Here is a 22,735-nt window from a genome sequence, read left to right on the forward strand (position 1 = left end):
TTTTCTATAGGAAAAGTACTCAGAGTCTGAGCAACTTTTCTTTAGAACATTTTTCCTATCAAACAACTGTTAGCTGTCTTTGTGATGTCAATTGAATGGTTTGGAGTATAAATATGACCAATGTTATGCAGATAATGCAGAAACGATCGAGCCAGCCAGCTCTTAGAAAATTTAATTGAAAATATGAATTTATGTTACAGAAATACTAGAAATATTTGTTGTTTAAATTTTGTTCATTTTTAGAAAGCTCCGTCTCAAATAGATTCCGGCATATAAAACACTCGTTTTTATTGTTTTAATTACAAACAAGTGTCAACTTATTTTATGACTGTCTAGCAAAGTTGACCACCACAATATACACAAAAAGAAAACCGTCACAAATGTAATGTCTGCAACACTTTGTGTAACTTAGACAAAAGAAATATATAAAAAAACACTAACATTTACAGACAAAAAACCATAATAAATGTCATTTTAACTTTGAAAATGAAATGGAAACAAATGAAATAACATAAAAAAATACTTGTATTTGAATTTACCTCTGTTATTGGTAGTGCCGGATTTGGATGATCGGGACTTAATGGTCGTTTTGTGGGTGATGAATTTATTTGATGTTGTTGCTGTTGAATAGCAGGACCAAAACCTGTAGATAAAAAAAAGAAAATATATAATTAATTAAAAGTATTGAAATTCATACTAACTAAAGCTACTTAGAATAATATGAAATGTAATTAATAAAGTAAATACTTGTACATAAATATACAGGGAGAAAAACGTTTTCATTGAGAATTTTTAAGTTGTATGAGAGTTTCAACATATGTTTTGAAGAAAAAAACAAGTTAAAATTAATATTTATCATAGAAAATTTCTTTAATGTTTCTTGTAATACTGCTAATGGTGTCTATGAGAGGCTATTTCTGATTTAGCGTTGGATTCACAATTAATTTTTGTATATTTTGACTTTTGTTTTGCAAAATCGAAATTTTTTCCAAAATTGTTCTCAAGGAAAGCTTAGATATTTCCTTTAACACCTATTTGATCGCGAGTTAGATATGTATCAAAAAAAATATTTTTTTATACATACCATTTTTGACTTTTTTTTTGTAAAATCGAATTTTTTTTCCAAAGGAATTAAGCCTATGAATTAATTCATAATGAATTCATTAACGTAAAGGTTAGAAGATAAAATGTATTTTGAATTCGAAAATTGAATTAAGAATTAATTCTTTAGAACCTTTATTTGTACGCCAAAAAATATGAAAATTCAATATTTTCTCATGTTTCAAATTCAAAATTTGGACCCAAAGATATTGCTTTGAAAGTTTTTTCGTATGATTTTTATACCCTTCACCTTCGTGAGAAGGGTATATATAAGTTTGTCATTCCGTTTGTAATTTCTACATTTTTCATTTCCGACCCTATAAAGTATATATATTCTGGATCCTTATAGATGTCCATCTGTCTGTTGAAATCAATTTTCTGAAGACCCCAGATATCTTCGGGATCCAAATCTTCAATAATTCTGTCAGATATGCTTTCGAGAAGTTTGCTATTTAAAATCAGCAAAATTGATCCACAAATGGCTGAGATATAAGGAAAAAATCAGGACAACCTCGATTTTTAACCTATTTTTTACCTATATCTGGATTACTAAGACATTGACATAGACAATATGGATATCTAATGATAGATATCTGGATTACTAAGACATTGACATAGACAATATGGATATCTAATGATAGATATTTCGAAGACATTTGCAACGACGTATATAAGACCATAGTAAGTTGGACCTACAATGGGTAAAAATCGTAAAAAAATTTTGAAGCTGATTTTTTTTGTTCAAAAAAAAAAAAAAATTTAAAATGTAAAAATTTAATAAAATGTAAAAAAAAAATTTAAAAATAAACTAAATTTTAAAAAAATTTAAAATAACAATTAGAAAATTTTTTTTTCAAAAATATGAAAAAAATAAACATTTAAAATTTTTATTTTGAAGTATAATTTGGTGAAGGGTATATAAGATTCAGCACAGCCGAATATAGAACTCTTACTTGTTTTATTTATGGTTTAACAAACAGGAAATTTAAATTTGAAGAAAATCGCTCTTAAATTGTGTTCTATATTTTGAATATAACAGATTAAGAAATGATAAAATTGTTAAATTTTAATTTTCAACTGCTTTTAACTCACAAAGTATGTATAAATTTGGTAAATTCGTCAGTGGTTGCTAAGTATGGAGTATAAAGTAACGAAATGTTGGTTTTTTGTAACAGATCACATTCGCCAAAGAGGAACTAGTTCCAATAGCAGAGCAGACTAAGCTCAGTTGTGACAAACACTCTCTTTTCTCTCTGTGTGTTTGAAAAACAAACAAACAAAAATAATTTCATTATAAATAAGTAGCAAATAAATTTAATTAATAATTTCCCTATAAATACATTACATTTTTTGCATTTAAAAATTGAAATTATGTTTTCCATTTTAATATTTATTTATTCATGTTTTATGTTCTAAAAATTTAACAACAACTATACATGAATATGAATATTTCATATATAATTAAATTATTAATGATGATAAATTAAAATTGGATTTATTATTCAATTATTTATTTCTTTATTTCTTTAATTCAACTGTTATTTATACACTCTCAACTAAGTACTATTTCCAATTAACGGCTTAAATGTGTGACAATTGCAAGTTTTTACTATTTTTAATTAAATTAAATTTGAAAATGTAATAAAATAACTATTTGCTTGTCGCTCTTATTTTATAAACCACAAACATTAATTAATTAATCTACTAAATGTGTCTCTTTTACGCTGCCAAAAGTTTGACAACTTTAAATTTAAATTTGTAAGTATTTGAGATATTTTGCTTCTAGGGGTTTCTAGAGGTAGGTTTTTAGAAAAGTGAGCAGCTGGGGGGTGTCTGTGCTGCGGTTTTCTTCCTAATGATTAGTGTGTTTTAAAAAATTAATTCATTTTCAATTCAAGGTCAAGATTAGTGTGTTATTTTATTTGTTTTCGACTGCGGTTTTTATGAGTTTTTGTTTATATATTTTGTTTGGTTTCCAGAGATAAAGGTTCATTTACATTTTACATTGAAATTTAGGGTGGTTGCGTCTAACAAATTCAACAACAACAACAACCGTCATACAAATATGTAAATAAACTGATAATAATGGAAACAAAAATAAACTTGTAAAGTTTGAAAAAATACAGTTTTGTTAAGAATTAATAGCATTAGAAGAACTTGAGCACAAATAAATACTTTACAGAGGCTACACTGTTTCCAAAAGCGAATTATCAAACAATTTAAATTATATGTCTATTCGGCTGTGATGAAATTTAAATAACCTTCAGCTTAGCAAATGAAAGATTTTAAAAAGTTAAACAAAAAATTGCACTAAAAAATCAAATTAATATCAGAAATACAAAATTATTAAATATTTTTGGAATTAACAAATTACACCAAAGCCAAATATCCATGGCGCTAAGGCAATTCTCTGTGTATTTGGTGGGACCAAAAGGGTCCTCTCTATTATGAGCTGCTGAAATCTGACCAGACCATCACAAGGAACCGAATTCAATCGAATGCAAGAGCTTTGTTTTAAGCGAACATTGGCCTAAATAAGCCCAGAATATGCAGCCAGACACGAAACCGTAATATTCTATCATGACAAAGCTCGGCCACATTACGCAATATAGAATGAAGTAGTTGGGAAGATTTCCCTCACCCGCCTTATAGTCCAGGCCCTGCCCCGTCCGACTAAGCCAGGATTTTAGTCAAAATTCGTTTTTTTTTAGTGCAAAATTGGATTTTTATTATTTGTGACCTCAGAAAGTATATATATTCTGGATCGTTATACATATATAGCGGAGTCGATATAGTCATGTCCCTATGTATGTTGAAATCAACTTTCCGAAGCCCCCAAATAACTTACATACATGATTCATACATCAATATATCGGGAATTCTTCCGGCTCTGTTGCTATTTAAAACAAAAGAGACAATCGGCCCACATATGCCTGAGATATAAGAAAAAAAACCAAGACAACCTCGATTTTTGACCTATTTTGTATCTATATCTGAATTACTAAGTCATTAATACAGACAATATTGAAAGGCCTTTGCGATGGCGTATATAAGGCCAAAGTAATGGGTTAAATATTTTTTAACCCGAATTTTTTTTCACCAAAAATTTTTCATAATAATAAAATTAGATTTTTTTTAAATTAAAAAATTTTTTCATACAATTTTTTAAATTCTCATAATTTTTTTTAGTTTATGACAATTTATGACAAAAAAAATTTTTTAATGAAAAAAAATTTCGGATTAAATAATATTTTCCCGATTTTGACCCATTGTAGGTCCAACTTACCTTATCTACATCGTTGCAATGGACTTTGAAATATCTATCATTAGATATCCATATTGTCTATATTAATGGCTTAGTAATCCAGATATAGATCAAAAATAGGTCAAAAATCGAGGTTGTCCCGGTTTTTTGCTCATATCTCCTTTATTTATGGACCGATTTTGCTGATTTTAAATAGCAAACTTCTCGAAAGCATGTCTGACAGAATTATTGAAGATTTGGATCCCGAAGATATCTGGGGTCTTCAGAAAATTGATTTCAACAGATAGACAGACGGACATGACTTAATCGACTCCGCTATCTATAAGGATCCAGAATATATATACTTTATAGGGTCGGAAATGAAAAATGTAGAAATTACAAACGGAATGACAAACTTATACATATATACCCTTCTCACGAAAGTGAAGGGTATACAAATCAGCCAAATCGCTCCAGCCGTTCTCACGTGATGCCATTACATACATAGACCATTTCATTTTTATATATCACTAGTTGACCGTCCCGGCTTCTCCCGGTAGCATTTACTAATGTTAGTTCTTCAAGTATCTCCAACCCACACAACTGCCTGTTCTTATTTATTAGCAAATAAAATATCTAAATTTGTACTGCAGACTTTAGGGAGATTTTGTATTACAGTTGACTGGACTCAATTTTTTCCAAGTCTTACCCGGAATTTTTTATTGTTTTTTCTTTACAAACCATCTCCTGAAAATTTCGAATTAAAAAAAAAAAAAAAACAAGCCAAATCGCTCCAACTGTTCTAACGTGATGCCATTACATACATGGACCATTTCATTTTTATATATGGGGCATTTCATGTCAAGTGAACCAACTTTTGAAATCGATGTCTTCCGATCGGGATGAAATTTGCACCAAGGTTAGCTCTATTGGATAGTAACTCAGACACAATTTTTCAACAACATCGGTCGAGAACTCTCTGAGTTATAGGGGGTAAAATTTTGACAATTTGGTCAAACAGGGGTTTTTTCTTATCCATGTAACTTATTACCTATTGTTCTTAGCAAAATGTGTCCCAAATAGTATAGATAGCTATTTCTTCGATCTTTCGAAAAAAAATATTTAAAAAAAAAAATAAAAAATTTTTAATATTTTTTTTCCGAAATCAAAAACTTTTTTGACTTTTTTTTAAAATACGTCGTTTTTTTTTTTTTTTTTTTTTTTTCTTAAAATAAAGTTTAGATATTTTCCTTGAACACCTACTTGGTCGCTTAGTGGGATGCGAGTGGGATATCTATCAAAATAAATATTTTGTAACTCAAAACATAAAATTTTTGACTTTTTTTGCAAAATCAAAAACTTTGTTGACTTTTTTTTTTCAAAATGGACCCTTTTTTAATCTTTTTTTTAGGTCAAACAAAAGCTTAGATATTATCCTTGAAGACCCTTTTGGTCGCTTAGTGGGATGCGAGTGGGATATCTATCAAAATAAATATTTTTTAACTCAAGACTTACAATTTTTGACTTTTTTTTTTGCAAATACGATTTTTTTTCCAAATGGGCCCTTTTTTTAAAATTTTTTTTGTAGTCAAAAGAAAGCTTAGGTCCATTCCTTTAAGATATTTTTAGTCCCTTAGTGGGATGCGAGTGGGATATCTATCAAAATAAATATTTTGTAACGCAAGACATACAATTTTTTAATTTTTTTTTTTGCAAAATCAAAATTTTTTTCCAATATGGGCCCTTTTTTAATTTTTTTTTTTTGCTCAAAAGAAAGCCTAGGTCCATTCCTTTAAGATATTTTTAGTCCCTTAGTGGGATGCGAGTGGGATATCTATCAAAATAAATATTTTGTAACAATTTTTTAATTTTTTTTTGCAAAATCGAAATTTTTTTCCAATATGGGACCTTTTTTTAAAAATTTTTTTTTGCTCAAAAGAAAGCTTAGGTCTTTTCCTTTAAGATCTATTTTGTCACTTAGGAAGATGTGAGTAGGATATCTATTAAAATAAAAATGTTGTAACTCAAGACATTCAATTATTGACTTTTTTTTTGCAAATTCGAATTTTTTTTCAAAATGGGCCCTTTTTTAAAAATTTTTTTTTAGTCAAAAGAAAGCTTAGGTCCATTCCTTTAAGATATTTTAGGTCCCTTAGTGGGATACGAGTGGGATATCTATCAAAATAAATATTTTGTAACTCAAGATATACAATTTTTGATTTTTTGGCAAAATCAAAAACTTTTTTGACTTTTTTTTAAAATGGGCCCTTTTTGTAATTTTTTTTTTTGGTATAAAGAAAGCTTAGGCCTATTCCTTTAAGATGGTTTTGATCGCTTAGTGGGATGCGAGTGGGATATATATCAAAATAAATGTTTTGTAACTCAAGACATACAATTTTTGTGTTAAAACATTTATTTTGATAGATATCCCACTCGCATCCCACTAAGGGACTAAAAATATCTTAAAGGAATGGACCTAGGCTTTCTTTTGAGCAAAAAAAAAAATTAAAAAAGGGCCCATATTGGAAAAAAATTTTGATTTTGCAAAAAAAAATTAAAAAATTGTATGTATTGCGTTACAAAATATTTATTTTCATAGATATCCCACTCGCATCCCACTAAGGGACTAAAAATATCTTAAAGGAATGGACCTAAGCTTTCTTTTGACTACAAAAAAAATTTTAAAAAAAGGGCCCATTTGGAAAAAAAATCGTATTTGCAAAAAAAAAAGTCAAAAATTGTAAGTCTTGAGTTAAAAAATATTTATTTTGATAGATATCCCACTCGCATCCCACTAAGCGACCAAAAGGGTCTTCAAGGATAATATCTAAGCTTTTGTTTGACCTAAAAAAAAAGATTAAAAAAGGGTCCATTTTGAAAAAAAAAAGTCAACAAAGTTTTTGATTTTGCAAAAAAAGTCAAAAATTTTATGTTTTGAGTTACAAAATATTTATTTTGATAGATATCCCACTCGCATCCCACTAAGCGACCAAGTAGGTGTTCAAGGAAAATATCTAAACTTTATTTTAAGAAAAAAAAAAAAAAAAAACCAAGTATTTTAAAAAAAAGTAAAAAAAGTTTTTGATTTCGGAAAAAAAATATTAAAAATTTTTTATTTTTTTTTTTAAATATTTTTTTTCGAAAGATCGAAGAAATAGCTATCTATACTATTTGGGACACATTTTGCTAAGAACAATAGGTAATAAGTTACATGGATAAGAAAAAACCCCTGTTTGACCAAATTGTCAAAATTTTACCCCCTATAACTCAGAGAGTTCTCGACCGATGTTGTTGAAAAATTGTGTCTGAGTTACTATCCAATAGAGCTAACCTTGGTGCAAATTTCATCCCGATCGGAAGACATCGATTTCAAAAGTTGGTTCACTTGACATGAAATGCCCCATATATAGATAGATAAATTTGAGCAAATCACTTCAAACTACTTTATTTGTTTTAAACGACATATGTATGTTTAAATATTGTCAAGGCAGCACTGTATTGTGTTTCGCTTAATTGATTATTGTGTCTTAGCTAAATATCAACGAAAATAAAATGGCATTCGTCAATGCATATTTAACAGCAGATTTCTGGTATAGCCAAAACAACTGGCACAATTTGACACTTAATATAAAGTTTCCATTTTATTGATTTGGACCAAGATCAAGTGGATTTGCTACATGATTTTTTATACATATAAGCAAACAACAAACTACTTAATTTACTTTAAACTATCTCAAAATATTGTCAATGCAACACTGTATTGTGTCTTCACCTAATTGCTTATTGTGTCTTAGCTAAATATCGGCGAGAATAATATGGCGTCTTTGAATGCATATTTAACAAAGTAATATCGCTAAAACAGCAGATTGTATAGCTAAAAAAACAAGAGGCAGAATTTGACAGTTAATCTTTATGACACAAAATTTCAGTGGCCTTTTTTATAATAATTATGTACACGATTTGGAAAATCATAATAACTAAAGTATTTTGTTATAGCGGAAACATAGTGGGACAACTTGGGTATGATTTGCTTAAAACAACATGTAATTAACCGGAAATGTAATAGCAGGTTGAAGTTAAATTTGACGTACCTCAAAATAAAAGTAGTAACTCTCGTTATCGCTATTAAAAATCAATGAAATCAGTTTATAAATTATAATTTCAAGCACACTTTTAGATCTTGCATTAAAAGAAAAGGGCGGTAACTTCTAACAGATATTTCCAACGATATTTTTACACTAAATTGTTAAAAAAAACCTTAATCTTAACTGAAAAAATCTTAATTTAAAATAAAAATTTTTGTTTGTTTTTACTTACCATTTTTCAATTTACAGCTGGTGATAATATCATTCATTAATTCCTTGTTTTTCTACAGAACACAAGAATAGAAGAGATAAACAAAAACATTAGTTAACTCCAGAAAAAAACAATGTAGAAAAACTAATTAAAATTGTAGCAAGACACGCGAATTTAAACTAAATTATTTGTTAAATACATAAACTTAATAAAAAAACTTCTAATAAAACTAGAAAAGAAAAACCTCATACATGATCACCGGGTTCGAAACATGAGATGGGTCGTATCAGTCTTCTTCTATGGCGGCTATTAATTTCAGCATACCTTTGTTGTTGTGGTGGTGTTTTTTGGAGACTTTGTATATAATTTTTACTATGACCACAACAAACATCATTATCACCATCAACCTGATTACCACCGTTATTACGAGAATGTAGCAAATTGCTATTTTTAGTTAGACCGGAAGTATTGGTTACAGTTTGAATTTCAAATGTTTGATTTCCATTAATATTTTTATTATTTGTATTATTATCATTATTATTGTTATTGGTATTAGATTTTGTATTTGAACGGCCACCATTAGAGGCTGCCAACACAACACAACTGTCAATATACAAGTTGTTTATATTATTGTTGTTATTTTTGTCGCTATTATTAGTTTTACTATGATAATGAGTGAGGGTGGAATAGGTTTTGGGAGGTACAATATGACTAATTTTTTTCACCAACGTCAGATCGTCTTGTGAATGACGTCTAGTTTGATATTTCAATAGAACACAAACATCATTATAGTCCGAAGCTACAATGTGTTGGGACCAACGTTTCTGTGTGGCACTGGAAGTTTTAGACCTTAAACAGGAGGTGTTAGAGGCCATGGCGCACTTGTTGTTTTGTTTCTATATTTGCTTTATCACTATTCAAATGTTTTCACGGTTATGATTAATATATTAATTGCAGCATTTCTTTTTTTTTTGTTGCTTTATTTTTGTTAATGCACGTTTGTGTTTAATTTTGTATTTATTTTCACTTTTTTTTGTATTTATTTTTGTTTTATTAAATATTCGCACTCCCTCTCCACTTGCAAGACAAAAATGCTGCAAAAAAAGCTCTTTGTATAACAGCTGTTTCCATGCTACTACCGCTTTTTTGTATTGAAAAGTGCCTGGCTGCCTGCCTGCTCTTCACAAAAAAACAAAACATTGTATGTGGACTACACTCGCTGTCATTAAAATAGGGGCATATTAAGCTAAATAGTTATTTTTGTTATCTTTTTTATATTTAGAAATATTTTCTAAATATTTAATGTTCAAGAAACCATCACCTCAGTACTAAAATGTTGGAGACAACATTTTCTATAGAAAACACTGTTGTACACAAAACTTTAAAAACTTGAAAGTATTAAATGGCACTTTAGAATGTAAAATAGTATCAATGAGCTACGATCGTGCGTTTCCAAGATCAAAGACGACGGCCAAGATCAAGTTGATTTGCTACATAAGTTTTCCATAAACATCAGCCAAACATTTCAAACTATTTTATTCACTGTAAATTATGTTGAACATTTCTAATGCAACACTGTCTTGTGTCTTCGCTTATTGTATCTTAGCTAAATGTTGCCAGCAGAATTTGATAATTTACCACCAATTTGTTTTGGGTAATTACATATTTTAAGGGCAGCCTTAGACCCCTTCCACACTAGGCAATTTAGTTGCGCAAGTCTCTTGTGTTTGTTGATACCAGAGGTAATGTCGGGTTAAGGAGAAGAAAATTTTACATGCTGTTTTGTTGTTGGGAAAGAGACTTGCGCAACCAAATTGCCTAGTGTGAAAGGGGTCTTATTTAGCGACTCCCATTTCTATAATATAAATACTACATTTTTTAAAAAATAGTAGTAGAAATACTACTTTTTTAAAATAGTAGTAGAAATACTAATTTTTAAAAATATTAGTAGAAATACTATTTTTTTTTAAAAATAGTAGTAGAAATACTACTTTTTTAAAAATTGTAGTAGAAATACTACTTTTTTAAAAAAAAAATAGTAGTAGAAATACTACTTTTTTAAATAATAGTACTAGAAATTCTACTTTTTTTAAAAAATAGTACTAGAAATTCTACCTTTTTTAAAAATAGTAGTGGAAATACTACTTTTTTTAAAAATAGTAGTGGAAATACTACTTTTTTAAAAATAGTACTAGAAATACTATTTTTTTTAAAAATAGTAGTTAAAATACTACTTTATTAAAAATAGTAGTATAAATAACACTTTTTTAAAAAATAGCAGTAGAAATGTTTTTTTTTTTAAATAGTAGTAGAAATACTACTTTTTTAAAAATAGTAGAAACAATACTTTTTTGAAAAAATAGTAGTAGAAATACTACTTTTTTTTAGAAAATAATATTAGAAATACTACTTCTTTTTAGAAAATAATATTAGAAATACTACTTTTTGAAAATAGTAGTAGAAATACTACTTTTTTTTAAAAATGGTAGTAGAAATACTATTTTTATAAAAAATAGTAGTAGAAATAATACTTTTTTTTAAAATAGTAGTAGAAATACTACTTTTTTAAAAATAGTAGTAGAAATACTACTTTTTTTTACAATAGTAGTAGAAATACTACTTTTTCAAAAATAGTAGTAGAAATACTACTTTTTTTGAAAATAGTAGTAGAAATACTACTTTTTTCTACAAAATAGTAGTAGAAATACTACTTTTTTCTACAAAATAGTAGTAGAAATACTACTTTTTTTTAAAAATAGTAGTAGAAATACTCCTTTTTTAAAAATAGTAGTAGAAATACTACTTTTTTAAAAAAAATAGTAGTACAAATACTACTTTTTTTAAAAAATAGCATTAGAAATACTACTTTTTTAAAAAAATAGTAGTAGAAATACTACTTTTTTAAAAAAATAGTAGTAGAAATACTACTTTTTTTAAAAAAATAGTAGTAGAAATACTACTTTTTTGAAAAATAGTAGTAGAAATTCTACTTTTTTTTTTTTAAAAATAGTAGTAGAAATACTACTTTTAAAAAAATAGTACTAGAAATTCTACTTTTTTTTAAAAAAATAGTAGTAGAAATACTACTTTTTTTTAAAAATAGTATTAGAAATAAAATTAAAAATAGTAGTAGAAATACTACTTTTCTTAAAAATAGTAGTAGAAATACTACTTTTTTTAAAAATAGTAGTAGAAATACTACTTTTTTTAAAAATGGTTGTAGAAATACTACTTTTTTTAAAAAATAGTAGTAGAAATATTACTTTTTTTAAAAAATAGTGGTAGAAATACTACTTTTTTTATAAATAGCCATCAGGGGGTCAGTTAACAACATAGAAAGAAAATTCAATATTTTTTATTATAATCCATGTTCTCTTTATGCCCACCACTGGTTTAAGGTCATTTGAGTGTCTAGAATTAATCTAATTTATGTGTTCCTGTGATCTGAGAAACTAAAACATTAAACTAAACGAGTTCTCATAACAACTAAACAACTGTGATATCATTCAATCGCCTTTAACTAAATTTCCCTGAGTATAATTGTTTGTAAATCGTGTTTATCAACAACAAATAATACAACAAAAAAAACACAATAATGTTTAAACATTAATAATGAATATGAGCAAAAGTTAGCTAAAACTCTCTATTATACTCTTTGTTTAATTGCCAGTCTTTTCATTTAATAAAATACAAAAAAAAAAAACAAATAAATAAATAAATTTAACTGTTTAAATTGTTTAAAAGAAACTAACAAAAGAAAAATAACAACAAAAAATTCTTTAAAAAAAAACTTCTTAAAAGATTCATTTCATTAGTTTCCCACTCATTAGACCCCCAATTACTCACTACTCTCTTACTCAATTGTTTTGTTCGGTAATTTCAATTTTTAAATGCTCAACATATAAATTGTAATAAATTTTGCTGATAATACGACGGACTGCGACTCTAGCTAAAAGTTTAGCTGATTTTTAGAGTCTTATTATTGTAGTATGTTGGAATACTACAACTTTTGATTTGAATTTTAGTATGCAGACTCGTTTTCCGGAGAAACCATTATAATTTTTAGTTTTTTTTTTTCAGTTCATTTGTTGATATTTAAGGTTGGTTACTTTCATTTAAAAAAAGCGTGCAATATCTACTTGAATTTAGTTTCTTTTCTGCTGTTGCTTTTGTTTTAGAAAGAGTAGGAGACCGACCTTATCAGCTGAAATGTTTAAGGTTTGTTTTTGACATTGTAATAATGCGACAAAAATAGAAAGAAACAGAAAAAAAATTGGAAACGATATCAGTAAATGTTTAACTAATGGGTAGTTTCATGAACTCAGCAGCAAATGGAGAAGTTGAAATTATCAAAAGATTTGAATATTATTTGAAGAATTTAAGATTAAATCAAAATCATTTTTGTAAATTTTCAAAATTTCTGCTAGAAATGTTGAATTTTTTCTGTAATTAAAAATAGTTATTTAAACTTTATCTCTGCTGTCTTATCTGTAAATCTTGTCACAGGAATGACATAAATAAACACATAGCTGTTGCGGATTTCTGCTTACAGCTTTAGCGAAAAATCGTGATAATAATTTCTTAATGATTAAACAGCAGCAGCTACATCATTGCTATTAATCAGTTTAAAAATACAACTTACACGTAATTAAATATTTGTTTGTAACTTTATAAATACTTTTTTATTTCATTTTATGCAAACAAAAAAAAAACCTGTATTTATTAACTGGTTTTTAATTAAAATTTACAAACATAATGAAGAAAACATTGTCATTTAATGCAGGAGAATCTCTTTTGGAATTGCATTGACAGCCAGAGTTCGAATTTTTAACAATAAATTGGCAATAGCACAGAAATGTTTTAGTAGCTGCTATTTTTTTAAAGAAAATAAAAATTAAAAGAAATCACAATCTTCAATATTATTAAGAAATTGTATTTTAATTCAAATACAATGGTTTCTAAAGCCTGGTTTAAAGTTGCATCATGTTTCTCAAACTTTCTATTTCTGGAGACTTCTAATTGTGGACAATGTTGTTTACTGGCCGATTAACAGCAGTTAACAAAACTGTGAAACATATAACATTGAATAATAGCTTTGAGTTAATCATTTTAGAGATGGAACTTTCATGAAGCTACTGGAAAGAAGATGGCGCTGTGTATAAATAGTGGCTGCGGTTACAGTCGGTTGTTAGTTTATCATAGACCAGTTTTGCTCAAAGTCATGCACTTTTTTTTATGGGCCCCGAAGATTTGGGGCCTCGCTGTCATTTTTGCAAAAAAGTTATGATTTTCTTAGGCTCATATCATGCAAACAGTTCAGAATTTTGATGTACCCGCTGAGGCAAAGTTGTAGTTCTTGTCATAAACAACAAAAATTGTAAACATATAAAATCAAAAAAACTTCATCTTCAAGATCAAAATCGGAAAAAAACTTAAAAAAATCGATTTTTTTTTTAAATTTTTTTCCATGTTCAGGTCCATAGGTAGCAAACCGTTCAAAATTCAAGGAAACAATCAATCACAAAAATGTATCTAAGATCTTAATAAACAACTTTCTAGAACATATGAACTTCCTAGGAATGATTCTTAATACCGTTTAGGTAGGTCAATATAAGTTAGTAAGAAAAACCTAAAGGAATTAAGGCAGCTATTATGTAAATTAGTACTATTAGGCAGCTTTAAAAAAAATATTTCAAAATTTATTTCGAATTTTTTAAAGTTTTTTGCGATTTTGGTCTTAAAAATGATGCTTTTTGATTTTATATGTTCACAATTTTTGTTCTTTATGACAAGGGCGACAACTTTGCCTCAAATTTCGAACTGTTTGCAAGTTATGAGCCTGAGAAAATGATCACTTTTTGCAAAAATGACACCGAGGCCCCAACTATTTGGGGGCCCATAAAAAAAGTTCATGATTTTGGGCAAAACTTTTTTGGTCTTTTATCAAGTAGTGGTGTCCGTATATGGTTATATTTCCATGACTAAAAAAATTAGACTCAGTGTTATTGTAGAGATAGAACTCTCATGAAGCTTCTGGAAGGAAGATAGCGCTGTGTATAAATAGTGACTGTGACAGCAGTCGATGGTTAGATTATCATAGGCGCTGTTAGAATAATCATCAACTGTGTGTTTTTAAAGTGTGTAAAATTGTTAAAAGAAATTAACTATTTAAATGTTTGTGTTACAATTTTTTAACTACTAAACTGCATTTATTTGCAATCAAAAGTATCCGGTTTATTTAAAGGAAATAAACCACCGTTTTTAAAAGGTAAAAAGGTATTAATATATTAAAATCTTTGAAATTGTTGGATATTTCATGACAATTCCAAAACAGAAACTATCAGGCAGTAAGCTAAAGCAAATAGTTTTTGCATTTGCTGATGTTCACTAATTTGTAGCACTAAAAGTAATTGCAAACCCTGATTTTAAATGTAAAAATGATTAAAACATTTTAACCCTTTTCAAACAATGAGACAGTGACATTGCAAGACATAAGATTCGTTATAAGCAAAATATTTAAAAAATGCCACAGAAACAGAAAAAAACATATGTTTATATGGGAATAAAACAAATCTGCTTTCAATTCGTTGGTATTTATAACTCTTATACTTACTGAGAAATTTGTGGTTGTTTAACCACATTAACTAACTCACCATACAATCTTTAGGAATATGTGTTTCAAAATGGCAATTATAATGATTTTTAGGGGCCTGAAAAGATTAGATTATGTAACAAATGCTTTTAATATGTATGTTATTTCATTTAAAACTCTTAATAACACCATTTTGTTAAGGGACATTTGGCCAGCCAGGGTTAATAGAGTGGGCGGGTTGATTGTGGTTGCAAATACGCATCAATTAATAAATAAGCATGCTGAAGACCTCAGACATTAAATAAATATGGGAGGTACGCAATTGTTAGTGTGTAAATAGCAAACAGGGAGAGAAATGGTTAAAAAAAATATATTAATATGTATTAAAATATATAAAAAAGACCACACAAGATTGACATGTATAAACGAAATTATCTGTGGACGCCATTAACACACATTTAACAAGCATTTTTGCAAATTGCAGTAAATATTAAGAGGATAAAAGGCGTTAAATTGGGTGGTTTATTGCATAAAGAAATCATTAAGATATGAGTTTTATATGAGATAAGCAAGTAATTATATTAAAGATTTTAATTACATGATTTTGGAAGAAGCTCAGGGGGGTTATTGTGTAATTCGAAACGAAATAAAACATCATTTTCGAATTTCTGAATAAAGCATACAATTGGAATGAATGAATTAATTGAATTAAATAGTAAATACATCAATATCATCCAATTTAGACAGAAGAGATCTGTCGTGATATCGAACACCACTAACAGTTACTCCTTGATCATTTGAATTTTTAAGAAATATGATAGCCGCAGCCCACCATTCGACTATCAAATGTGGGTTCTCTGATACGTGAAAGCTGAAAATGTGCTTTATTGCTTAAAAGAGAGGCCGCCAAATTTTAAATATTTTTTGAAATAGTGTTCTCTTGTAATGCTTTACAATGCTAAGCCTAAACTGTCAAACTGTTTTCTCTATTCATACTTCCCAAATGTTCAAATATTTTCATATTTTGTTTAAGTATCCAAATTATTCGAAAGTTTATTTTACCATATACATACATAACTTATCTTTTGCCTTTCAGCAACAAGTGTTGCGTATTAAAAATATTTGCAACATACCCACCATATCATAAATAATTAATCATTACAAAATATTTAATTAAATATTTGTATGTATGTAAACCCTTATTATTTATTACACCAAATGCTATAAATTACAATGGCAAACTCAAAAATTTTTCTTAGTAATACATTGAAAAAATCAAAGAAAATTTGCAGCTTCTTGTTTCAATTCAAAAATATCCTGATTTTAATTCTAATTTATGGAGAAAATTTTCAAAATTGTTAATACTTTTACTAAATTTTGATAATTGAATATAAATTTTCGATTTTATTATTTAATTAAACAATACTGAAAGCTAAATTATCGTAAATGAAAACACAAACAAAAGATTAATGTGCTGTTTTTCTATAGCGAACGAGTACTTTGAGTGGAAATTTAACATGTGTTTTGTTATTGTAACAAAAACAAAATACATGTAAAACGTCTACTCAAAGCACTCGTTCGCTATAGAAAAACAGCACATAAATATCGAAAATTGTCTTTTCAATATTTTTTTGTTGAACCTGTAAACATACATAGATCGGAAACTCTGCTGTCATAGACCTAACTCAGTTGTCAAAAACGTAAGTTGTCAAAAACCAAATGAAAACAAAATAAGTAAGAAAGTATGGTCGGTCAAGCCCGACCATATAATACCCTTCACTAAGTAAAAGAACAAAAACATTTTTCTTTTAAAATTTCAATAATTTATATTTTTGAGTGATTTTCGGAAGTGGGCCTTATATGGGGGCTATGACCAATTATGGACCGATCACCATGAAATTAGGACGTGTGATTTATGTCTATATTAAAGTTAACTATGTTGAATTTTGTGAATATACCAACATTTTTAAGCGATTTATGCACGTTAAATTGATTTTCGGAAGCGGGTCTATATGGGAGCTATGACTAATTATGGACCGATCGTAACAAAATTTGGTGACATGAATTTTGTATATATAAAACTTATTTGGAGCGCAATTTGTGGAGATACATTTATAAATTAAACATTTATGACCGATAAAGTCCAATTTCGGAAGGACATTTGTATGGGGGCTAGGTGAAATAATGGACCGATTTCAGCCAGTTTCAATAGGCTTGGTCCTTGGGCTGAAATAATAATAATGTACCAAATGTGATCGAAATATCTTCAAAATTGCAACCTGTACTCAAGCACACAAGCTTTACATGGACAGTCAGCCAGCCAGCCAGACAACCAGACGGACGGACGGACATCGTTTAATCGACTCAGAAAGTGATTCTAAGTCGATCGATATACTTTAAGGTGGGTGTTAGATTAATATTTTTGGGCGTTACAAACATCTGCACAAACGCATTATACCCTCCCCACTATGGTGGTGTAGGGTATAAACAGCAGTCGTATGTGTGATTATTTTGAGTAATTTTATGTTTGAGTTTTTTTTTCTAGTTTCCGATCTAGTTTCAATTTCAAATTTTATCATAATCAATTTTTCAAAAAAGGTTTACATATTTAACAAAATTTCCTTAAATTTTTTTTTTTTATAAACCACAACATTTAGTGGAGAATATTACAAACTCATATTTTTGAGCACATGAATACTGGTTCAACATCTAATAAATATTTGAATTGAAAGTTTTAAAAATTATTTTAATATTTTTTTCCACAATTTAGGGTTTATGAATAATAACCCGTTTTTAAATAATTTTTGAATGTTTTTCATACAAAAATTTGAAATTTTGTTTCCTTTCGTGTTTCTAAATCAGGCTCTAATTAAACCGAAAAGTATAAGAACAATTCCTTTCCCAATTTTTGGCAAGAATTTGATTAGTAAGTCAAAATTGATTTGCTATTGCTTTGTTTTAATAAACACATTTTAAAATTTTATGATCCAGATTATGAAATTTTCCACTGAATTTTGATTAAACTAGGGTAGCGTTAACGGCTTTCATTGCTGGCGTTAAAGTTAAAAATTTTCAATATTTTTAATTTTTAGAACAAATATGAGGATAATATTTCTATTTGTTAGTGTATTTTGATAGAACTTTGGAAATTATTTTGTTAAGTTGAAATTAGATTTTTCTATATATGAAAAAAAATCAAATTTTATTAACCCTCCGACGGTTGAGTAGCTTGTAGTGAATTTTAAATGAAAACGCATTTTTTAAAAATTTTTTTGTTTTGATTTATTATTTACTAATTATACATGTATAATGAATGTTAGAAAACAAATTTTCTTTTATATATAACATTATTAATTTTTTATGAGTTTTATATGAAAAAAGCTTAAAAAACTATTGTTGAAATTTCAGTACAAGGTCCCTTTTCATACGTTCCCGTACTAAACACATTTAAATCTCAATAGAAACTAAACTATGGATCGAATCGCTTTGATTTTTTTTTAAACGATTCTAGATAAAATTTCCTTGGAATAAATGTGGGGGGCGGGTATACTTCCCATGTACCATCAAGGAGATCTCACCCGCCGGAGGGTTAATCTATTGAAAACATACATATTTTTCTTAAAAACCGTTTATTTAACTTGCATTGTTTGTTTATTTAGGTCACCATGAATTTTAAATAAGTTTGCGTACACCTGATGACAATGCAATATTATGTTCGAAATAAAAAAAATCGAAAATTCGAACTTATGTTGGAAACATTTTTAAAGCTGTTAAAATAATCTCGAATTCATGCATAAACCTGATGACATGATAACATTATGTACGAAAATTGGAAATTGTATTCGAAAATTCGAAATTTCCAAAAAATTTTAATGCTGTTAAAATAATCTCTAAATCGTAAGGATTCGTACAAAAATAATTTTAGTTATTATATAAAGGACGTGTCAATAAGTCCGTGACTTTTTGAATTGACCACCTCTTAACAGAACGTTGCCCGTATTTGAGTACATTTCCATTTTCGAACATAAGAAAAACAAAACTATTCATGAATTTTAAAGAATTTTCAATGTAGTTTCAGAATATAAAAAAATTCGAATTTAAATTCAAAATATTCAAAGGAGCTCTAAAAAGGAGAAAATAAATTTATAATAATATAAACATTTTTAAAACAAATTTTTATTTAAATTCTGTATGTTCAGTAACAACATTGATAATACTTAAAAATTCATGAACACTTTTAATTTTTTTTTTTTTTCAAAATTTTTGTGTTCAAAAATTGAAAATGTAAAAAATTGGCCTCAAATAAAACTAAAATAATTTTTTTAAGAATCCTCATGATTTTTTAGCAGTTTTCAAAATTTTTCGAACATAAGTTCGAATTTAATTTAGGATTTTCGAACATAATATTGTATTTTCATAAGGTTTGTGAATGATCTTGGGATAATTTTAACAGCTTTTTTTAAATAACTTAAGTTCTAATTTTCGAATATAAGTTCGAACTTTCGAATATAATATTGCATTGCCATCAGGTGTACACTTTTATTTTTTTTCAGAAATTTTTAAGTTTGATACTGGAGAATGTGAAAAATTTATCCAATAAATGAGATTGTTTAAAATTTATTTTAATTTACATATTGTGATTTACATAATTCTAGTTTTAAGATTCTAATATTTGTTTAAAAACCTTTCTCGTAAATATATAAGTTCCTTTAATAATTCCAACTAAAGATAAATTCTCAAATGTCCTTAAATATTAGCATGTCATTATAATTTCTACTATGTCTTTCTTCGAGTGTTAGAATAATGAATAATTAAATATTTATTGTATATGGCAATTTAGGAATTAATAAATAAATATGTCGACATATTGTTTGTTATTGTTTTGAAACATAAACATTATAGGAGCTTATTCCCACCCTGCAGTACTTGAGACTAGATACAAAATGTTTTAGCAACAAAAACCTACCATTGGTTACTGTACCACCCACTTGAAAAGCTTTTAATCACTAGTGAAAGGTGATCGCAAAATTATTTGTTTATTTCTAGGACGTTAATTTACCACTGATGAAGTGTACTTTGACTATTTTATTTTTCTACGGATTGATATTCATACACTCATCTCATGTTTTGCATTTAAACATGCAAAATTTTTATCAAATTGGCTATTTTGTTGGTGAAAGGTAATACAGAGAGGTACTAGTTGTAAAGTAGTAACTATCCTAACATATACCTCAAAAAGACCTAAGTAAGTTGCATTATAACTAGCACAAAGTTGACAATGACCCACTTTAAAACTACTGATGAATAAAGGAAGTTTTCACATGTATGTTTGTATAAATTCTCTCAGGTATAAATAACCACTACATATGGAAAGCCACAACAACAACGAACAGAAAAGTTACCAAAATGGTAAATGGCTACAAAAAGGAATAACAGAAGCTAGCCATTAATTTGAACCATAGAAAACCCTTATAAATAAATTAAATATTAAATATTTTGTCGAATACATAAAATATGTACGAGTGGGGGATGTGCAAGTGAGTAGCCAGGTATTAGGAATTGACATTGAACAACAAGCAGCAGGAGAAGAAGAGTGTGATAGTAAACAGAGGATCAGGTATAAATACATAAATATTATTCTACCCAGCGAACAGAATTTGCGTTCAGTATTTAGGAAGGTGCTAGGAAATATTGGGTGTATGACATATGCGGGATTAACAATAACTTATAACTTATATGTCATTTTGAAGGGTACATATTTGTCATTTGTTCTCACTTAGTTATTGAACATTATAATGTAAACAATAGTTTGCTTCGAAAATGCCGAATTTTGTGCCAACAAAGCGTCGTATGCTGGTTCAAAAGTGGTTATTTTGACATGGATGACAAAAATCGCCCAGGCCAGCCATAAAAGTTTGAAGACCAAGAATTATTCCATGAAGATTGTTGTCAAACTCAATAAGTCCTTGCAAAATGATTGGGAGTTACTCAAGCAGTAATTTCAAAACGTTTGCGAGCCGCAGAATTCTCCCAAAAGCAGGGAAATCGGGTACCCCACGAATTGAAGCCGAGAGACCGAAATGATACTTGAACGCTATAAAAGAACATAACCTTTGCCCCCAATCATTACTTGCGATGAATTACTATAACGCGAAGCATAAGAGACTAATGTAAAACCCAGCTAATTTGGATAGACTCGATTTATTTCGAGTTCTTTCAGCCTAAATTGGTTGATATTGTTCAGGACGCCATGTGGTTTCAACATGATTGTGCCACATGCCTTACTACCACAGTGATACAATTCAAATACTGCATGGGACATTTGCTGATCGAGTACTCTCTCGTTTTTGTGATCACAATTGGTCCTTAAGATCTTGCGATTTCAAATTATTTGATTACTTTTTATGGGGTTATTTGAAGCCAACCGTGCATTGAAGAAGGAATTTCATAGCTGTATCAAGAAAATTCAGACACAATTATGAAAAATTATCATGCAAAAATGTTGACAAAGGAGTACGTATGTGCAAGACAAGCTGACCAATTTCCTGTTGAGCTATTTCATACGTAACCCTATCCTGTCTTCTTTATGATTAAACAAAATATAATTATTGCAAATCTTGCATAAATTTTGGGACAACCTTTACAGGCAAATGTAAACATTATTTCAAACTACAAACTCAGTGTTATTGATTAAAATGGGTTTGAGGCCAGCAACAAATTTAAGAATTTCTTAATTAATAAAATACTTTAGTAACTATAAATACAAAATAAGGAAAACTTATTTTATAATTTCTTTGTAAATTTCCTGAAAAACGATTAGTCATTTTCAGGATGTGTTTTTGTATGTACAAGAACGTATACGTAATATTATTGTAAATATAAAAATATTATTACTCATACGTCATAGTATAACTACAACTTAAAGAAAGCATGAAAAGTAAAAAATAAATTTATCATTTTGTTTAAATCCCATTGTGTTGCTTGTCGAAGACGATGCTTTTTTTTCTTGCTGTTACTATTACAATACAACTTTGTTAAGAAATAACAAACTTTTCATTTCCTTTTCTACAAAAATAAGAATAATTTTTCTTACGAACTACACGAAACAAAAAGTAGCAAAAGAAACAAACAAGAAATGGGAAATTTCAACATTAAAATTTTGGCATTTCATATTTCTGAGAAATTTTAACATACATAGAAGGAAAAACTTTTGGGTTTTATTAACAACATCTACTACATACTTCATGTGGATACATAAACTCATATACAACTTTGTTTTCTCGTTTTCTTTTTTTTTTTTTTTGAAAATATCTACCTTTTCTTGCCAACTAAAGTCAAAGTTCAATTTTTCATTCAAATTGGTTCAAATGATTTTAATTCAATTGTTGTTTAAAGAAAAGTTGGTTCTTGTAAGTAGCCATATACAAATTTGAGTTTGAAAATTTGATTTAAAACTCTAGGGATTTGTTAGGTGTTTATTAAGAGACATTTTTGTGGTAACT

The 22,735-nt window shown here is 28.1% G+C and overlaps 1 protein-coding gene across 6 annotated transcripts in view; it reads right to left on the minus strand.

Annotated features, from left to right (window-relative positions):
* Epac (Exchange protein directly activated by cAMP) overlaps positions 1-22,735 on the minus strand; it is a 181,873-nt gene that overhangs the window by 34,763 nt on the left and 124,375 nt on the right. For 3 of the 6 annotated variants that reach the window (XM_065511855.1, XM_065511859.1, XM_065511857.1), the window contains 3 exons: positions 15,295-15,351; positions 8,663-8,714; positions 540-643 (listed from right to left, as the gene is read on the minus strand). In XM_065511855.1, coding sequence (XP_065367927.1) covers positions 540-643; positions 8,663-8,714; positions 15,295-15,351 — 213 coding nt within the window. Of the gene's footprint in view, positions 1-539; positions 644-8,662; positions 8,715-8,892; positions 9,718-15,294; positions 15,352-22,735 lie in introns of those variants that run through there. The other 3 variants (XM_065511856.1, XM_065511858.1, XM_065511854.1) reach the window with 2 other exon arrangements.

Source organism: Calliphora vicina, chromosome 5, assembly GCF_958450345.1.
Source record: "Calliphora vicina chromosome 5, idCalVici1.1, whole genome shotgun sequence".
Lineage (NCBI taxonomy): Eukaryota > Metazoa > Arthropoda > Insecta > Diptera > Calliphoridae > Calliphora > Calliphora vicina.